At 39.0% G+C, this 20,028-nt stretch overlaps 1 protein-coding gene across 2 annotated transcripts in view; it reads left to right on the top strand.

Moving 5' to 3' along the window:
- TOP1 (DNA topoisomerase I) overlaps positions 1-20,028 on the top strand; it is a 90,719-nt gene that overhangs the window by 17,135 nt on the left and 53,556 nt on the right. For both annotated transcript variants that reach the window (XM_021688924.1, XM_044918495.1), the window contains exon 3: positions 13,583-13,685. In XM_021688924.1, the coding sequence (XP_021544599.1) occupies positions 13,583-13,685 (103 nt within the window). The remainder of the gene's footprint in view (positions 1-13,582; positions 13,686-20,028) is intronic.

A 20,028-nucleotide genomic window follows, 5' to 3' on the forward strand; every position in this document is an offset into this window, starting at 1 on the left:
AGCAGAAATAGCAGTGGGCTCAGCATTGGCCTCCCCTTTACAGGGGATTCATTCATGCGATTTACTTTATCTAGTTAAGCAGAGTAGGAGTAGATTTTAACTACTTATAAATTATGTTGATTAATGACCATTCATGGGCTCTTTGATGGAAGGAGCATGGTGGCAGCTGGGCTTAGTGTGAATATCTTTTTAGGAGAAAGCTTTGGAATTAGAGAGGAGCCATAGGTAAAGGTAAAGCAGGGGGGATATTCTTCATTTACACACTGAGCTTGAGAAAGGCACCTGTCTTCACAGGGTACATTGTTAGTTTCAAAAAGAATGTTATTAAATACACCAGAAACTAATGTTATATGTCAATTATATCTCAGTTTTAAAACGGTTATTTCATGACACAGGAAAGTTATATGAAATTCAAATTTCAGTGTCCATAACTAAATTTTTATTGCAGTGTAGCCATGCTTGTTCCTTTACATATGATCTGTGGCTGCTTTTGTGCTCAGTGGCCGTTGAGTACTTGCTGCAGAAATCCAAATGGGCTGTAAAGCCTAAACTACTTACTACCTGTCCCTTTACAGAAGAATGTTGCTGACCCTTGGATTGGTGAGTAGTGCCGGTTGCTTACCTGACTGGTGCTTGTATGTGTCACAGGAAGCTCACAAGACTCTTTTCATATTACTTGGTAGCCCGTTGCTCCCAGAGGAATATGTATGAGCCAAATGTCCAAAGTTTACTGTGAGCTTGTAGTTTCATTGAGTCTTAATCCATTTTTTTTCTTATCTTCCCAACAGAGTCCTACTGGCTGGACTCAAGTTACCTGTCTCTAAAATATGGCTCTGCCCACTGATGTCCAAACAACAACAAAGAAAATTTATATTCTAAAGAACTTGACCTCGCTACTCCTTGCCTAAGCTGTGTTACCCCTTATGTAGTTCTTCCTTCTTCCTCTCAAACAGGGGCTGTGAGAGTAGCAGGTGAAAACAACCTCTCTTCTTCCTCAATTGTAAAGAGTCAAGATTCTCAGCTGTACAAAATAAAGTCCCCAGGGGCTGACTCAACACCTTGTGCCTGCCTTTTAAAGGAATGGAGACCCAACTGAAATAGAAATTGGTAATAAAATCAGTAGCATGTCCATTATTGCAGGTGGCTGGTATTTGGTATTAATTATTGCCCAGAGGACCAAGAAACAACAAGGCAGAGTTTTTCAAAATATGATTCTGGACAATGTAGATTATGGTCACCTGGAGAGTTTGTGTTAAAATATTCTGACAGATTCCTCCAAAGAGGCCTCACCGGTTTATACCCTACCAGGCATCTGTGAAAGTATGTGCTTTCCCGTGCCCTCGCCAGTGCTGGCAATGACCAGATTCCATGTTTCTTAAATCGGTTTGTTTAAAAATTATGACACCTTTTGGTTTGCACATCCCTCATGACTGGCTTCTTGGCCATTTGGCCATTTGTATGTATTTTTCTGTAAATTGCCTACTCCTGTCCTGAGCCCATTTTTCTGTCGAGTTGTTTATCTTTTCCTTATTGATTTGTAGGGGCTGTTTCTTTGGCACAGACAGTAACTCTTTGTTAAATTTGTTCCACATTTTTCTTCTAATCTCTAGTTAGTCTTTCACCCTTATTTCTGGCGGTTTATTATCACAAAGGCATTAAAAAGTTTCATGTAATCAAAAAAAAATGGGGATGATCTAAGTCCCAGGTGTCAGGAAAGTTAAGAACCACTGGTCTTAAGCATTTAAATTTTTTCTTTTTACCATAATCTGTTTTAACTTTGAACTAAAACAAGTTTTTTTTCCTAAAGATTTTATTTATTTGTGGAGGGGCAGAGGGAGAGGAGGAGAGTCCTCAAGCAGACTCCCCACTGAGCCCAGAACCTGAGGTGGGGCTCAACACAGGGCTCGATCTCAGGACCCCCAAGATCACGACCCTAGCCGAAATCAAGAGTTGATAACCGACTGAGCCACCCAGGCACCCCTAAAACAAAATTTTAAAAAATATTTTATTTTTTTGTAAGAATGAAAGTGAGATCGTGAGCAGGGGGAGGGGCAGAGGGGGAAGGAGAGGGAAAGAGAAGCCGAAGCTGACTCCGTGCTGAGAGTGGAGCCTGATGTAGGGCTCAGTCCCATGATGTCGAGATCTTGACCGGAGCTGAAGCCAAGAGCCAGATGCTTAACCAGCTGAGCCACTCAGGCGCCCCTGAATAAAACAATTTTTAAAGGTCTTGGGATTCTTTTGACTAGAAGTGTAGGTGTCAATAGAGGTCATTTTACAGATTGGAAAACAAACCAGAGCAGAGAAATGTATTAATTAAGGACCCCATCAGGACACTGCATAAAAAACTCAGAATTGCTCTAAGGAGTTAAGTGTCTGCCTTCGGCTCAGGTCATGATCCCAGGGTCCTGGGATCGAGCCTCGCATCAGGCTCCTGGCTCGGCGGGAAGCCTGCTTCTCCCTCTCCCACTCCCCCTGCTTGTGTTCCCTCTCTCACTGTGTCTCTCTCTGTCAAATTAAAAAAAAAAAAAAATCTTAAAAAAAAAATATGTCGTTCAGTTCTGGCATAATAATATAACAGTGAGCAGCCTGTTCTGGACCCTAATTATGTCTACAAACTACAGCTCAGAAGACCTTATATTTAATTAGGTAACATACATTTTTTTGAAGACAATTTGGTGGTCCCATCACTGAAATCTGAGTTCTTTTTAAAAATTTTAATGTAATTAATTAGTCCCTGGGAATGAGAACCAGAGGAAGAGAGAAAGATGAACTTGAATTTAAGGAGCATGATGGAAGGAGTGGGATGGGAGAGAAGGTTGTAAAGTAAGTTAAAATAGGGTGCATAGACAGGAAGAGGCTGAAAAGACAGATTAAGGTAATTGTAGTGTTGTAAAAGCATAAAAGAAGTCCAAGAAATTTAAATGCGGAAGTAGACGACTGGAAGAGAAAACATCCTCTGACTATTTAACCCTTTTTTTGTGTGTGGGACTGAGACCTAAAACAAACCAGTTGGCTGCTTCATTTTTGTCTTTTCATGACAGGGTCCTTAGAGACAATGTCTGGTCACTACTCTCACAGAGTTGCTGATGTTTAAGAACCAAGGTAGGTTCTCTTCAGGGTTTTTAAGTCAATTTGTAGCATTTCTTCTGAACATGTAGACACTTTGGAAAATGTGACAGTTTTTAGAAATTTGAAGTTGTGTTGCAGAGCTGATTTAAAAAAATTGAAAATACTGGGTTTCTATCTTTGAGCAACTCTGTTTTTCTAATGCAGTGGACTTTTAAGTTTTTGATGTTGAAGTTTTTACCACTTACTGAATTGAGGGGAGAGACTCAAGCAATTTGCAAAATAATTGGCAAGTTTCATTTGATTAAGTTTGACCCTTTTACTTGGCCTCAGTCACCTATTATGAAGGTCTTCTCCAGCTGCGACATTCAAGTCTGATTCTGGAACTTCACAGAGCCAAGTCCAGGGAAACTTGGGCTGTTAGGGACACCCTTTTGCCTCCCTTTCCACAGTTACTCATTTAACAGCTGCTGCTGTTGGGAAGGGTTAGGGTGTTTGTTATGCCCTTTATGGAACTTTATGAGGGCAGAGACTTGGTATTGTTCGCTGCTATATTCCCACACCTAGAACAATGCCTGACACAGAGTTGACACTCAATAAATATTCAAGTGAATGAATATTGTGAACCCCAACTTCCTTAAGGAAGCCCATCTTCTCAGCTGGAGTTGGTTTTTGTTTTATCAGCTTGAGAGTACAAGGTCCCTAATGGGGGAACCTCATTAGTTTCAATAATAAATGAGTCTGTCTGTGACAAGAGGTCTTTTTTTTTTTTTTTTTTTTAAGATTTTATTTATTTATTTGACAGAGACACAGTGAGAGAGGGATCACAAGCAGGGGGAGTGGGAGAGGGAGAAGCAGGCTTCCCACGGAGCAGGGAGCCCGATGCGGGGCTCGATCCCAGGACCCCAGGATCATGACCTGAGCTGAAGGCAGACGCTTAACGACTGAGCCACCCAGGCGCCCCTGTGACAATAGGTCTTGTTTACTGGGGAGAACAAATGATAATTTTGACTTTAAAAATTGGAAATGTTACTAGTCTCTTCCCTTATTCTTGATTTTCTTTAGAGCTGAATCCTCCCAACATTTTTCTTTTAAATTCCAGAGCTCTTTGAGTTTTTAGCCAGAACACCATCTGTCCTGCTTACTTTGAAAGGCTATTAACTATGACCTGGAATTTTGGAAGTGTGCTTATTGAGAATCGTTGTAAAATAGCGATAAGGACTTTTCTGTGGGCTACAGATTGAAATCGGCCGCCATTAGGATGGATCACAGTTTCCTAGATTGAAACTGATCACAATTGATAAAGTCCAAATTTAGACAGCTGTGGTCAGGGAGAGGGAAGGGTAGAATTCTTGCACCCCTCAATCAGTTTCCCTTCCAGTGATGGGCTTTCAGGCTTCCTAACTGCTTTTAGTTTGGCATTGAGTTCCTGGGGAGATTCACACACCCCTGATACTGACCACACTCCCGGATGCCAGTCTTTATCACCAAAACCAGCTTGTTATCTGTCCTAGACAAAAAGTCTTTAAAATGTTAGAACAAACTGGGTATAGAGTATTAAGTAGAAGTGTTGGTTTTGTTCAAACTCTAGCTTCTGGGGATGTGGTATCCATGGGCTTGAAAGTCGGAGCAAGGAGAAGATGCAAGGATTTATCCCAGTAAACTTGATTTAATAAATGAGCAGCAGGTGATGAATATCTTCTTTAGAAAATTAATTTCTTGACTCAGTGCTTTTACCCAAATGGTTCCCGTGCCCACCTTCCTAATGCAGTGGTTGTATATTTATGTATCAGAGATGAGCAGAAGTTATCTTTGACAAAGTTGCCTCCTTGGGGAAGGCGGGCAGCTTTTGGTGGATAACTATTCCTCACCCCTATCCTTCATACACTTGGGGACTATCTTTGGAGGAGGAGCCTATCATCTTATACAGCTGTTTTAGGTCTCAAAACTTGTAATCACTGTAAATGAGGTCTGGCTCAAATCATGGCACAAAGTTCTTTTATACCAGAAAAATCTCTGCTTTTGTTTACAAGTAAGCAGAAGATGCTTCTCTTCTGCCCTGATCTGATTACTCTAATAGTTTAGGAGAATGGTGGAGTGGCACAATGCTTTAAGGTCATGGAATAGTTAATAAAATGATCAGTAATCTTTGCCAATCCCATAGCCTATTCTCAAAGTGTAAATGTTTATGCTGGGGTTGAATAGCAATTGCATTAGAGACCCTGAGTAGAGGAGGCTTGGCAATACTGTTAGCCAGCTTGATTGCAGCTAAACTAATGCAAATGTTTCTATGGGGATGGTGTTAACTGGTGTTATCAGTGCATCCCTTAAAACTTGTAAATAGGTTTTTTACGCTTCTGGGTATAGGATTGTTAGAACAAGCCAGTTTCACTTATTCGTAAGTGCTTTTCTTTCCTGTATCTGTAGACAGGTAAGAAAATCAGATAGCCTTTTGTCATTGGCTTGTTGGGCAGGGTGAATTGGCATGGTTGCTGCCTTAAATGCATGTATAGAACCTGAACTCTTGAGTTATTTAGAATGATTGGGTAGACTTGATTTAGTTCTATGTAAATTAATCATGAAGAGGGTTCAGTAATAGTTGTACTTTATTGACAGTTTGTAATTTTGTGGAAATTAGCCAGGAATTCCATTACAACCATACACAAGGATTTTGACTGCCTTTTGAAAGAAAATTCCTTAAGGTCACTTAAATCTGAGCCCAGGTTTCTTCATCTGTAGGAGAGGTGAGTTTCCTGAGGTCACAGGTATCTAAGCTGATGAACAGAGATTTGAAGCTCTAAATCACTGACCTGTGCTGCCTTCTTACAGACCCAGTAGTTAAAGTGACTTTTATCCAGGGTCATACAGTAAGTGAACAAGGATTTGAATCAGGTATTTTTCACTCTGTTGAACCAGAGTGAAGCTTCCTCCAGCTTCCTTCAGAAGTCTTTTCCAGCATTCTCTGCTATTCTGTCATGTCTACAATTGGCATTAGGGTATAGCATGATCTTTTTTGCTAACTGCATCATTCTTGAACATATTTTTATTTTTTAAAGATTTTATTTATTTGAGAGAGAGCGCACCATGTGAGTGAGCATGAGCAGGGGAGAGGGGCAGAGGGAGAGGGAGAAGCAGACTCCCCGTTGAGCAGGGAGCCCGATGCAGGGCTTGATCCCAGGACCCCAGGGTCACAACCTGAGCTGAAAGCATCTGCTTAACCAACTGAGCCACCCAGGTGCCCCCATTCTTGAACATATTTAACAAAGTGTTTTCGTTTCTTTTTTCATATAATGTGTATATGTGTCTGGTTTCCCTAGTGGGGAGTGAACTCTTCATCTTATGCCTGGTTTGACACTGATTTGGCTACTTGTAGCTGACTGTGTACCTGGTTTCCAAACCTGCAGCTTCATTGTGAGCCTGGGAATAGGCCAGCTTCAGGGACTTTATAATAGTTGGATTCAGTTTTGCTGGATTTATTTGATACTGAAGTTTCTTACTCCTAGGTGTTTTGTTTCCCTTCTATCTAAGTTGAGGATTAGGACTCTAAAGCTACAAGAAGTAGGAGTGCATCTGTATCTTTTTTTTTTTTAAGAAACTGCTTTTGGGACACATGGCTTTATTTATTTTTTTTTTAAAGATTTTATTTATTTATTTTGAGAGAGAGAGAATGAGAGAGAGCATGAGAGGGAGGAGGGTCAGAGGGAGAAGCAGACTCTCTGCCAAGCAGGGAGCCCGATGCGGGACTCGATCCTGGGACTCCAGGATCATGACCTGAGCTGAAGGCAGTCGCTTAACCAACTGAGCCACCCAGGCGCCCCATGGGGCACATGGCTTTAGAGAGGCAAAATAAATATAATGCTGGGATTTTTTTTTTTCCTTCCTCTTAGATTTATTCATTTGACAGAGAGAAAGAGCACAAGCAGGGGGAACAACAGGAGAAGGCAGAGAGAGAGGGAGCCGCTGACACGGGGCTTGATGTCAGGACCCCGAGATCATGATCTGAGCCGAAGGCAGACAACTGAGCCACCCAGTGCCCCGGGATCTTATTTTTTAATTTGTCCCTTGCAAGAATCAAGTCTACCATTTCCTAGCTGGCAGAAAGTGTATCTCACTTAATTTTGCTCAATCATGAGAAGATGAATTTTTCAGCAAAAAAATAAAACAAGTAATAATTGACAGTTGACTTTAATTGCTCATCTGCCAAGAATGCCCTTTCCTACTTTGCTAACTCCTCTGTCCTTTGGTAAGACTTAGCTTAAACACTACCTCCTTCGGGGAGCCTATGTTCACTCTTCACTGCCCTCTTGGACCCAGGCTCTTTATTTCTTCTTGTTCTCTGGTGGAATAAGGCTGTTTCCCCTCATCGTTTTACTTTTTACTTTACAAAAGAGGCATTAAGCTTAGATTCAATTATTTTTACTCTTAAGACTTTTCAAAATGTCCATAAATTAAGTAATAATTAGCTGTTTTACTATCCTTTCGGAAAAATAGCAGGAGGGCAGAAAAGAAGAACATTCTGCCCTTGTGTAAGAAATGGAGGTCCTGACACCCGTATGTTTCATGTGAAGACATTTGGAGGAATGTCTGTTACCTTTATAAAAAATGTGTGTAGTTTCTGAATATCAGAGCATCGTGATGCAATGAAAACCATTACTTTAATGTTAATCATTTGACGTTTGAAATTTTGGGATTAGGAAAGGAATTTTAATACATTTCAGCAAGTCTCAAATTTAGAAAGGTTTCTTCTCTGTTGACTTAATTTTTCTCTGCCTTCTTGTATGTGTAGAACAGCATAAATTTTCTGCCTTGGAAGTGTGTCTTCAGGGTGAATTCTTACATATGGATTTCTGGGTCATTAAAAGAGATTGTGTTTGTTACCTTTGTTAGACACTGCTAAATTCCCTTTCCACAGGAGTTATATGGACTATATGAACTTTTTCAAGATGTTAAAAGAGGCAGAAATGTGTCTCAGATTTGAAAATTGGCACCACCCAGAGTTGTGGAAACCAGAGATGGCCCAGGAAGCATACTACCTCACACAGAGTAGCATTTAGTAGGAGATAGCTATTACTATTGTCTTTTGTGAAATGGCAATATTTCCTTATTGTAAGAGTGGTAAGAAAATTGAATAAAACAGTATTTCTAAGTAGCGTTTCTAAGTACTCTAGCATGGTTCTAGCACATAAATTAGTGCCCCTTTTCTCTCTTGAGTGCCTTGGGCCATGGCTCTTTGGTTTCATATCTTAATTACCTTACTGGATTGTCAGCTCTGTGAGGGTTGAGTTCACGTCTGATGAGTCTTTATCAGGGCACTTTGGATTTCAGAAGATATTGGAAATAGTTATAAACTGAATTAACCCTAAGAATGTAATTCTGAATCCAGTAGTAAAAGATTTCCTTTTCTTTTGCACATTAACTGTCAAGTGCTTATGTTATGCTAGCCAGCAGTTCTTCCTGAGAATGTGTCCTGAGATAACACAGATACTTTCCTTTCTTGTCATTTCGAAGTCTCTTTACTTAAAATCTTTATTAACCTCAAGGAACACCTTAGATAATAATAACAAAAGATGTTGATTCCTATTCAAGCTATTCATTTACCTACCTATCCTTACGGAGTAACTTCAATTAAGTTAGAATGAAAGGAATTAGTTGTTACATGTCTTCTGTTTTCTCAGGGCTGCCTTATTTCAGGGGTGTTCTCCCATGTCTTCATCTCAAAAATTTTAACGCATGCATTTGGAACAGGTGTTGTCAGGTTATTAGGTGGCCTGAAATCACAAAGAAGGAGGTTTTCTGGTGGTTTTATATGCATCTTTCACTTCTAATCTATGGTCAAGTTCAACACAGTTCTTTTTGCATTAACAGATGCTTGAAGTGGCAGGATCCTTTCTCCAAAACATTCTTAATTCCAGTTAAGGGGAAAGGGTACATACTTGAAGTAATCTTTAAGGCCATTAGTCTACTGTCTATAAATATTTTTACCATGAGGGATATAGATCAGTTTGTTCTTATTGGCTTCACTTTCTCACTTACTGGCTTCTCTTCTGACCAACATCTTTAGTCAGATGTTCTAATGTGGCCTTAAGTACGGAGAAGACTGGAGAAATGATGAAGCTAACTGAAGTACGGTGTATGACTTCAGTTAGCTTCATCATTTCTCCAGTCTTCTCCTCCTCCCGCCCATCTTTGTACAGCTTTCCTGTGTCTGTGAAAGCACCTTGTTCCGCTTATCACTTGGACCCAAAGACTTTGAGTCTTTGATTCTTCCTCTGAATTTATTTATTATACACAGCCAGTTTATGGAGTTCTGGAAGACTGCTTAAAAAACTGCTAGCTAGTTATTTTGCTTTTACCTTTGTACCCACACTGCCCTTCAACTAGTCTTCCTTAAGTATGGCTTTTATTTTGTTCCTTTTCTGCTTGAGGTGGCTCCCTGTCATCCTTAGAGTAGGACACCCACCCTTGCTCTTGGGTTAATGTTATCTATCAGACTTTATCTTTCTCTTACTGCTCCTTAACACAAATCCCCTCTTGGACTAAGCTAGTCTTTTCCTTGTTGTATCCTTATGTAATAAGAAAAAATAGGGATTAGAAGGGAAGAAGCTGGAAGATAGTGTTTAGCTTTTGTTATTAAAAGTTTCAAACACGAACAGCAGTGGAGAGTAGTATAATGAACTCCCCATGTGTCTTATACCCCCACTTCTGTAACTTTCAACTTTTTGCCAATCTTGTTTTATCTTTCCCCATATCCCCCACATTTATTTTTTTTAATTAATTAATTTATTTATTTATTTATTTAGTCTGAGGATATTTTAAAGCAAATTCCAGACACCATTCACCAGGAAGTACTTCTGTGTGCATCTGTAGAGGTTATTTCTCTATCAGTTTACCCTAGTGTAGATCATCTCTACATTTCTCTGTCAGTTGGTAATTTTATTTGTTTATACACAATTGGTGTTCTAAGGCGCCCCATTTTGTTTTACTTGTCCTTTCTTCTTAGAAAGAAGGACCCAGTCTGACATGTGGAGCTATATGATGGCCATTCAGATATTTGAAGTTGTTATATATTAAACTTTTTGGTACCTGTCACACCACACATAGCACAGTTTGAGCATATGACAGACATGTACTAACTTCTTTTGAAATTAAGGGCACTTGGGATTCAGATCTTTGACCTAGGTCTTACTTGTATCACTGGAATTACTCCACTACAGCCTTACAGTTTCTTACCAGACATTTTGGTTTTGAGTTTTTAGATTAACAATTGCTTTAAAAGACTTGGGGACCTGGCTTTAAAATCAGTTTTGAAGTTTTGTGCCCTTAAAAAGATAATGTTTAAAAAATAAAAGATAATGTTATTGTCAGACTAGTTATCCGAAACCTACCTGGAATTACTTTCAGTTCATCTTTTACTTAATTTCCTTTTTCTTTAAATTTAGTTCTTTTTTAGTGACTTAAACTACCTTTTCCTTATATACATGTGTATTTGTCAAATCTTTGATAAATCTTGGTAATTTTTAAAAATAACTTTTTATTGTAAAAGTGATTCATCATGGGGGGGGATGTTGGAAAACAAGGCAAAGTATACACACAAAATCTCAGGTTGCTCATAAATTTACCACCCACAGATAACTACTTTTAACATTTGGGTGTCTGTCTTCTAGTTTTTTCATATTGTTGTATATGTTTGTTGAATTATGCACAGAGCAGTTTTTTTAAAAAAATACTATATCCTTGCCATACTCTTGGGCCATAATAGCAGATCCTGATGTTCTGTTTCTTATTTGGTAAATCTGACCTATAAACAAATTCAAATAACACAGATTTCATTCCAGGTTGTAGAGCTGGTGGCATGTTTTGTTATTATTATGGTTAAGTCCTTAGTTTGGGGCAGATGTCATGTGAGTATTACTGTTACGTGAATAGGGGTCACCACCTTTGTGTATTGGATTGACTCGGCATTTTACAATTCTGTATGCTACATGGAAGATTGGGTTTAAGTCCTGGGATGAGAATTTCTTATAGGTAGGGACATCTCATCAAATTTTTGTTTCGTTAGTGTCTGGCACAGAATAGATGCTTAGTGGATTATGTCAAATGTGACTTTTTTTTGCTGTGAGCCAGGAATGGGATGAGTACATACACTGCCTATACATTTTTATTAGTTATCTGTTGTTACACAAAGCATGTTACCTCAATGTTTACAGCTTAAAACAACAAACACTTGTTTTCTAATATAGTTTCTGTGAGCCAGGTATCCAGGAGAAGCTTCGCTGGGTGGTTTTGGCTCAGGGTCTTTCTGTCATGAGATTGCATTTGTCTGAAGACTTACCTGAAACTGGAGGACCTACTTCCAAGATGGTTTACTCACATGGCAGTTTCTCACCACATGGGCCTCTCCATTAGGGCTGCTTGAGCGTGGCACCTAACAGTATGGCACCTGGCTTCCCCCAGACCAAGGAGAAAGATCCAGTGCCTTTTATGACCTGGTGGCAGAAGTCACATACTGACATTTCCATCTTACCCTATTTTTTAGGAATGAGTTTCTAAGTCTAGCCTGTACTCAAGAAAATTAGGCCATACCCCTTGAACAGAGGAATATCAAAGAATCTGTTGGACTGTTAGACAAATTTTACAACCATCACACATGTGTTGGGTACATAAACTTCCAGTTGATTCATATCCAACATTGGGGTGACCTGACCTCAGTGAGCCACGTTTTTAATAGGCTCTTGGAATAATTCTGATAACACAATAAAATTTGAGAGTCACTAACATAAATGCATGGGGAGAGATACCATGTTCATGGATCAAAAGACACAGCAATGTTTTGATGTCATTTTTCTCCAGATTGTCCTAGGAACACAAACTTGCCAGCTGGCTTTTCTTCTTCTTTTTGGAAATTGGCAAACTGATGCAGAAGACGTAGAATAGCCAAAACAGTTTTGAAAAAGAACAAGACTAAAGTACTTTTATAACCTGATTTCAAAACTTACTGTTAAAAAAAATTACCGTGAAGCTACAGTAATCAAAATAGTGTGTGTTTGTGTAAGGATAGAATAGAGTCCAGAAATAGACTTGTGATTATATGGCCACTATATTTTCAGTAAATAGGCCAAAGCAATTCAGTGTGGGAAAGGGCCATCTTTTCAAAAAATGGTACTACAACTGGACATCTTTATAAATTAAAAAATGTACCCTATCCTTTACTTCTGTAAAACTCACAATATTTTTTGTGAAAAAATTCACAATACATATATCTAACAAAAAAAATTGTAATCTACAGTGTATAAAGAACTCTTACAAAACTCAGTAATAAGAATACAAATATTTTTAGAATGAGCAAAAGATTCGAAGAGATACTTGACCAAAGAAGATAACATGAGTGGCCAATAAGCAAATGAAAAGATGCCCATTACTTAATTAGGAAACTGGATTAAAACAGTGAGATACCACTATATACTTGCTAGAATGGCTGAAATTAAAGATCGATAATAACTAGATGTAAGAGACTTTATAACAGTTGGAACTCTAATGCATTTTGGTGGGAATGTATAATAGTACAACCACTTTGGAAAAGAGTTTGGCAATTTTGTATAAAGTTTAAGTTATACTTACCAGATGACCCAGTGATTTCATTACTAAGTATACCCAAAAGAAATGAAAACATGTACTACACAAAGACTTGTATATGAATGTTCATAGCAGATTTATGCATAATAACCAATGCCTAGAAACGACTCAAATGTATGTCAGCAGTGAATGGATAAGTAAACTGCAGTATATCCATAACTGTGGGATTCCACTCAGCTGCAAAATCTTAACCAACTACTGTTACATCCAGCAGCATGGATGAATGTCAAAAATAACATGCTAAGAAGTCAGACAGAAGAGTAAATCCTGTATGATTTCATTTATATAAAACTTCAGACATAATCTAATCCGTAGTGCTAGCAAATTATTGGTTGCTTTGGGTGGGGGTGCAAGATTGGGATTGACTGGGGAGGGGCATAAGGGAAACTTTCTTGGATGATGTATCTTTGAAATGTTTTACTGCAATGAATTTTACTGCATAGAAATTATACTTTATTATAGTTGATTTAAAAACATATCTCTTGAAAAAATATCTCGAGGTTTGGATTTTTCCAAAACTTACAGAGATGACCATTTGATCTTGAGAGTCAGTGTTCAAGATTTATCCTTTTGTATCATTTATGATTTAGTGTCAATAGTACCAGATCTAGGGAGAAGAATGCCAAACTGTTGCTTCCTTTTACAGTAGAATTAATTCCCCTTTCCTCTTGGTGTTTGCAACACTTGTCTTGGATTTAGAGGCAGGGTAATGGGATGCCTTGTCTGAGTGGCTTTGTGAAATCTTTCCTTCCAACGGAGTGTGCTGTTATGGCTATCTTGCCATTTGAATCCTGTCATTGTGCTTCTTGACCAGCTTGTCAAGGTAGGTGGGCAGGAGATAGCTTATGATTCCTCTTAACTGACTCATCTTTTATGGTTGCAGATTCTCATAAACACAAAGATAAACACAAAGATCGAGAACACCGGCACAAAGAGCACAAGAAAGACAAGGAGAAGGACCGAGAAAAGTCTAAACATAGCAACAGGTAAGGGTTAAACCAGCAAGTCCCTCATCATTTGGCAGTGGGTTGACTGGCTTGCCCACCTGGAATACACCTTAACTTGAGCCACAGGTAAATAGCATGGATAGCAGAGTAAAGAGAGACTGTATTTGATTCCAGAGTTGCTAAGAGTAACCTTGATCATTCAGGCCTTACTGGGGATGCTATTGTTCAGATCAAGATGTACAAAGCAAGTATGATTTTTTCTTTCAATATGTAGCTCATTAAAAATAAAATTGGGCCGGGAGGCACCTGGGTGTCTCAGGTGGTTAAGCTTCTACCTTTGGCTCAGATCATGATCTCGGGGTCTTGGGATGGAGACCCACGTCGGGCTCCCTCCTCAGCAGGCAGTCTGCTTTTCCCTCTCCCTCTACTCCTCTCCCCACTTGTGCTTGCTCACTCGCTCGTTCTCTCAAATAAATAAAATTGTTAAAAAAGATAAAATTTGTTGGGGGGGGGGCACCTGGGTGGCTCAGTTGGTTGAGAGTCTGACATTTGATTTCGACTCAGGTCATGATCTCAGGATTGTGAGATCAAGCCCCAAGTTGGGCTCTGCACTGGGCATGGAGCCCGCCTAAGAGTCTCTCTCTACCCCTGCCCCTCACAAAAAATACATACATATAATTTAAAAAAAAAAATTATTTATTTGACAGAGAGGGAACACAAGCAGGGGGAGTGGGAGAGGGAGAAGCAGGCTTCCCTCAGAGCAGGGAGCCTGATGTGGCGCTCGATCCCAGGACCCCGGGATCATGACCTGAGCCGAAGGCAGACGCTTAACGACTGAGCCACCCAGGCGCCCCCATATATATAATTTTTAACTAACTCAGCTATGGATTGATTGTAACACATGATATCCAGAGAACTTGCCTAAAAAAAGGTGACTGGATTGGCAACTGGGTATATGTATATATATTTTTATTCTTTCTGTACTTTAACGGGTATAAATTAAAACTTCTTAACTTAGGCTTCTGTGGTCTGTGAACCCCCTAAAATCATATGCAAAAGGTTGGTTATATGAGATTTTTCTGGAGAGAGCATTCTTAGTTTCATCAGATTATCAGAAGCATTCAGCTCTCACAGAAGCCAATGACCACCAGTATAAATGAAACTCAGTAGTGCTACCCTCTGATTCAAGCCTCAGAAAGATGTTTTCTTTTTTGTTTTGCTCCCATTTTTTGGTGTATGAAGCAAGTGGTTAAAACCCAAAGACTTAGAGTATCTTTGGATATGGGACCCCTTGTTGAAAATAAGGACTTAATGCTTCCGTTTTGAGTTAAAGGCAGTTGTTGGGGAGAATGCTATCTGATATTCCCACAGTGGCCTAAGTTTTGTTAAAGGGGAATGTAAAGATCAGTCGTGCATTGGAACAAGTGCCTCCAGCCTACAGTCTCTTAGAACTGCTTCATTAGCTTGGCTTATTGTCTACAGACAAGTTAGAAGTGAGAATTGCTTTCTAATCTGTTCTTTTTATGAACCATTAAAAATTTTAAGATATTTCTAATGAATTCTTTTTATGAATAAGTCTTTATGAATCATTAAAATAACCAGATTTTCTCTAGTGGGGACATTATGTATCATCTACCACTCCTGTAGTCTTTTTTCCCTCACCACTCGATCATGTAGTTCTCATTTTCATTACTCTGGTGAATTTAATGCCAGTAGTTGAATCCAGCCTCAGTTCACATGTATCTTTTCTTCTCCAGTTTATAGTTGTTCAGCCCATATTAATATCTACCAAAGTAGATTTGAGAGCAAAGAATATTGCCAAGAATAAAGAAGTTCATTTCATAAAGATAAAAAGGAACCAGTTAGGAGGCCTTAACAATTATAAATGGTTATATACTAATATCAGAGCCTTAAAATACATGAAATAAAAATGGATAGAACTACAAAGAGAAATAGACAATTTATATTTATGGTCACATTTTACTGCTTCTTTCTCAATTGATAGTATAAGCAGAGAATCATTACAATGTTAGAAGACTTGAACATCACCAACTAACTTGATTTGATTGAAATTTATAGAATATTCCACTCAACAACAGCAGAATACAGATTTTTGGCACATGGAGCATTTGCCGAGATACTCCACATTCTGGGCCCAGCCCTCCTTCTTAAAACCACTTCCCTTGCCTTTCATGCCTCTGTCCTTTTCCACCTTTCTGGCCACCTTTCTCATCTTCTTCCAGTGCACATAGCAGTTCTCGGTCTTTGGCTCTCTCTTTCTGCTACCTCTCTTGCCATATACCCTTCTCTCATATTCCATATCCAGTCTTGTGGAACTTCTCAGTTCCTCAAACACAACATGTTTTCTGATACACCCCTAGGGCTTTAAACATGCTGTTACTGGTTCTGGAAGACTGTTGCCCTCTTAATATCATCCTTTTTGTTGCAGCTTAGACTTTACTTCTTTCAGGTATCCTTTCTGCCCACCCCCTCATATTGAGTGCCACTCCTGTGTGTTCTCTGGCACCTTGAATATATTCTTATCATAGTAATTGCCAAGGTGCTTTGGTGTTGTGATTGTCTCTTTACTTTCTGTAGTCCCCATTAGACTCTTAAGGTCTCTGAGAGCAGAGTTGAAGTCTGTTTCATTCGTTTTACATTCTCAAGGCTTAGTGTAGTATCTGGCAGATAGCTGGCACTTAATCTATGTATATTAAATCAGTGACTGGATGACCTGTGGGCACACCAATTACCATCTCTCTTTTCACATAGTCTTAATCTTCTACAGGATTGTTACCCCTGGCCATCCCATTTTTCAAACAAGTTTTTACTGTGTTTTTGGTAAAAATATACATAACATGTTTTGCCGGGGTTTTTGTTGTTTTGTTTGTTTTGTTTTGCCGTTTTGAAGTGGCATTAAGTGTATTCACAGTATTGTACAGCCATCACCACTGTCCATCTCAAGAAATTTTTCATCATTCCAAATAGTCTCCAAACCCATTAAACAATACCTTCCCATTCTCCTTCCACTCCCCACCCTTGGCACCTTCAGTCTACTTTCTGTCTCTGAATTTACCTATCCTAGTACCTCATATAAGTGGAATCACAAAATATTCATCCCTTTTGTGTCTGGCTTATTTCCCTTAATCTAGTGTTTTCAAGGTTTTATCCATGTTGTCCCATATAAGGATTCCATTCCTCTTTTATGGCTGAATAATACTCCCATTGTGTGTCTACACCACATTTAAAAAATCTCTTCCCATGTTGACAGATGTGTGGGTTGTTTCCATCTTTTGGCTGTCACGAATAACACTGCTGTGAACATGGGTATACAAGTATTTGTTTGAGTCCCTGCTTTCAATTCTTTGGGTAAATACCTAGGAGTAGAATTGCTGGATCATGTCAAACAAGTATTTTTATTCCGCCTGCCATGTTTATCCTGTGCTGGTTGATGTGAAGTACCAAAAAAATGAGGTAATCTTTGACCATGAAAAACTTCATCACCTGAGGAAAATGCTTATAAAGAAATGCTAATTTCTTGGAACACTACATCAAAAACTAATTATGTAATGTATAGTGATGAACATAACAAAAAAAATTTTTTTAAAGGCAACTAAACTTTATGGTATGCAAATTTTACCTCAAAAAAAAAAAAAAGAAATGCTAATTTCTATGTTATCATGAAACTGTCCAAAAAAACTTTAAAAAAAATAAAGGTTAATATTTAAAACAGACTTTAAAGATCCCTTTTTCTCTGGCACATCTGATTTCACCAACCAAAATTGTGGGAGAAAAGATTAGGTAGAAGTGGTGTAAAAGGCTTTGGGACATCATTTTGACCCTGCTGTGTTTTACCAAAATCTCCTTTTTAAAAATAAAGGATATGTTTTGGTGTCATTTTTCTTGGAAAGTCCATTGTAGCTTAATGGCCTTTGTCTAGAAGAAAGCCTCATCGTGGCTCATCAGCTTAGGTTCCACATGACTTTGGTTAGGTTGCCTAACCTTTCTCAACTCCTCTTTTCAGTTCCTGCATATTAATACACGCTTCAGAGGGGACTTAGGGGAGTCAGTAAGTATAAAAGCTCTTTAACTGTGAACTGTTTCATAAATATGAGGAGGTGGTATTTTGTACCTCTGTCAAGCATACTTTTCCAAGATTATAGCATAGGCAAATTTAGGAATTTGTTCTAACACAATTTTGTGCCTTTTAATATTTTCTTCATTTCTAATCAAAATACTCAAGAAATAATAGCCTGTTTGCCAAGAGGCATTGGAAAAACCTGGCCTGGGTTGCTGTTTACACATGACTAAGTCTAGCCCTGAATCTCTAATTCACACGTGAGTAAGTTTAAGACAGTTTAACCAGATTATGTGTCGTAAACAGACTTTTTAATACTTCCTCTTTTGACCTCTGTTGACACAGTACCTCTTTGCAACAAAGCAAGTGTATTGGTTATATATCTATATTTCAGTACAGTCCTATACAATATGTTCCTTTTTAAGTGACTTCTGATCTTTCTAGTAGTTCTGGGCTTCTTTTTTTTCCTTCTGTAGCAGATTAAAGAAACTTTGAAGATTGTTAAGTCATCTCTGAGGAGCCCAGTATATTTAAGGTTTAACATGTTCTCTTCAAAAATGCTTAATTTTAGGGGCACCTGGGTAGCTCAGTCGGTTAAGCATCTGCCATTGCTTCAGGGCGTGATCCTGGGGTACCAGGAATCAAGCACTGTGTCAGGTTCCCTGCCAGCGGGGGCGGGGGGGGGGGGGGTGGAGAAGTCTACCTCTGCTCCTCCCCCCACTCATACTCTTTCTCTCTCTCTCACTCAAATAAATCTTTTTTTAAAAAATGCTTCATTTTATTGTAGTATTTGCTAATCAATTTGGCATGATTTTGTTGCTATTATAAGAAAACAGGTTTTATACTAATGTGTTTCTATGTCTTTCCTCCTCTGCTAGATAGAAGCATCAATCATTTCTCATTAGGCTACACTTAGGACCCAAATCCAGGAGGCTTCTTTCTCCCACATAGTAACATGTGCTGCATACTTGGAATGTCAGAGAATGGGACACCAGCCTTTCTGCCGAGACAGAATGGGATATGGACCCATCCCTCAAGAGATCCCATCTTAGTCATATACTTTCTCCTGTATTGTTCTTACTTAAGGTACAAAATAAGGAGAGAGTATTAAAAGATCATTCTGTCTTATCTCTTTGTGTGGTCAGGAGTCTGAGGTGACATACCCGAAGTCACATGGTGGTGTGTTAGCAGAGCAAGGATGAGAGACCAGGGTTTCTGAATCGTTGTTTTTCTCCACTGCATTATTCCTTTTAGTAAAAAGAAAAAAATCTGCCCTAAGGAAGGTTAGTTGTGGAGCTAAACTGTGTAAATGCAAGCATCTCCTTCTCATATGCATGCAGTTAGCAGCTCAGATTATAAAATGCCAGATTCTTTCAGGCACTGCCTCTTTCTCTTTGGGCCCCGAGTCTGGAAGGTTTTGGCAGTAGAAGTACTAATCTCATTAAATTCTGACCCTGTGAAAACCCTATCTCCGAATATTGCCCTTTTGGCCTTATAATATTGCAGGAAGAGTTTATACCAAAGTCAAAAATAATTTCTTCTGTTATTTGTCTCTGACAATGCTTCTTTCTGTTAGCATTAATATTTAGTACTTCAAGTCTTTGTAAAAAATATATAAATCCTCCCAAAAGAAACCAAAGGAATATTCTTTCTAGATGCTAAGGAATCACTGGGCTGGGGTTGTAGGATCTCACCAGATACTTTCCTTGAAAAGTTGCATTCTTCGCTATAAATTATCTTCAATACTAGAACTTATATAAACAACACTATTAAAAGCAATTGTGGTGGGGGTTGGTTTTAGAAATAAAGGACTTCATGGGGTGCCTGGGTGGCTCAGTTGTTGGGCATCTGCCTTCCGGTCAGGTCATGGTCCTAGGGTGTTGGGATCGAGCCCCGCGTCGGGCTCTGTGTCCGCGGGAAACCTGCTTCTCCCTCTCCTACTCCCCCTGCTTGTATTCCCTCTCTCGCTGTCTCTCTCTCTGTCAAAAAATAAATTAAAAAAAAAGAATCTTTAGAAATAAAGGACTTCGTATGTGAAAAACAAGATTCTTCCTGGTAGATTTTTTCCCCCCCTCCTGCTAGTTTTTGACTGTGTGTCTCTTGCCAGTTGTAAGCCTGGCAGTCAGGCTGGAGTGACAAATGTGTGGAAAGCCAGGGAAGACAGAAAAGCACTGCTGTGAGATAGTAAGGGAAGTGCTTTTCCAGCCATGTTGGCAGTGCTAATCTGTACAGTCAATGAGAGAAACATCTGAGGATAAGGATGCTTTTGGTTTCTGCTTTCCCTTCAGTTCCAGATTCTACCTG

The sequence above is a fragment of the Neomonachus schauinslandi genome, chromosome 10 (genome assembly GCF_002201575.2).
Source record: "Neomonachus schauinslandi chromosome 10, ASM220157v2, whole genome shotgun sequence".
In the NCBI taxonomy this organism is placed as follows: domain Eukaryota; kingdom Metazoa; phylum Chordata; class Mammalia; order Carnivora; family Phocidae; genus Neomonachus; species Neomonachus schauinslandi.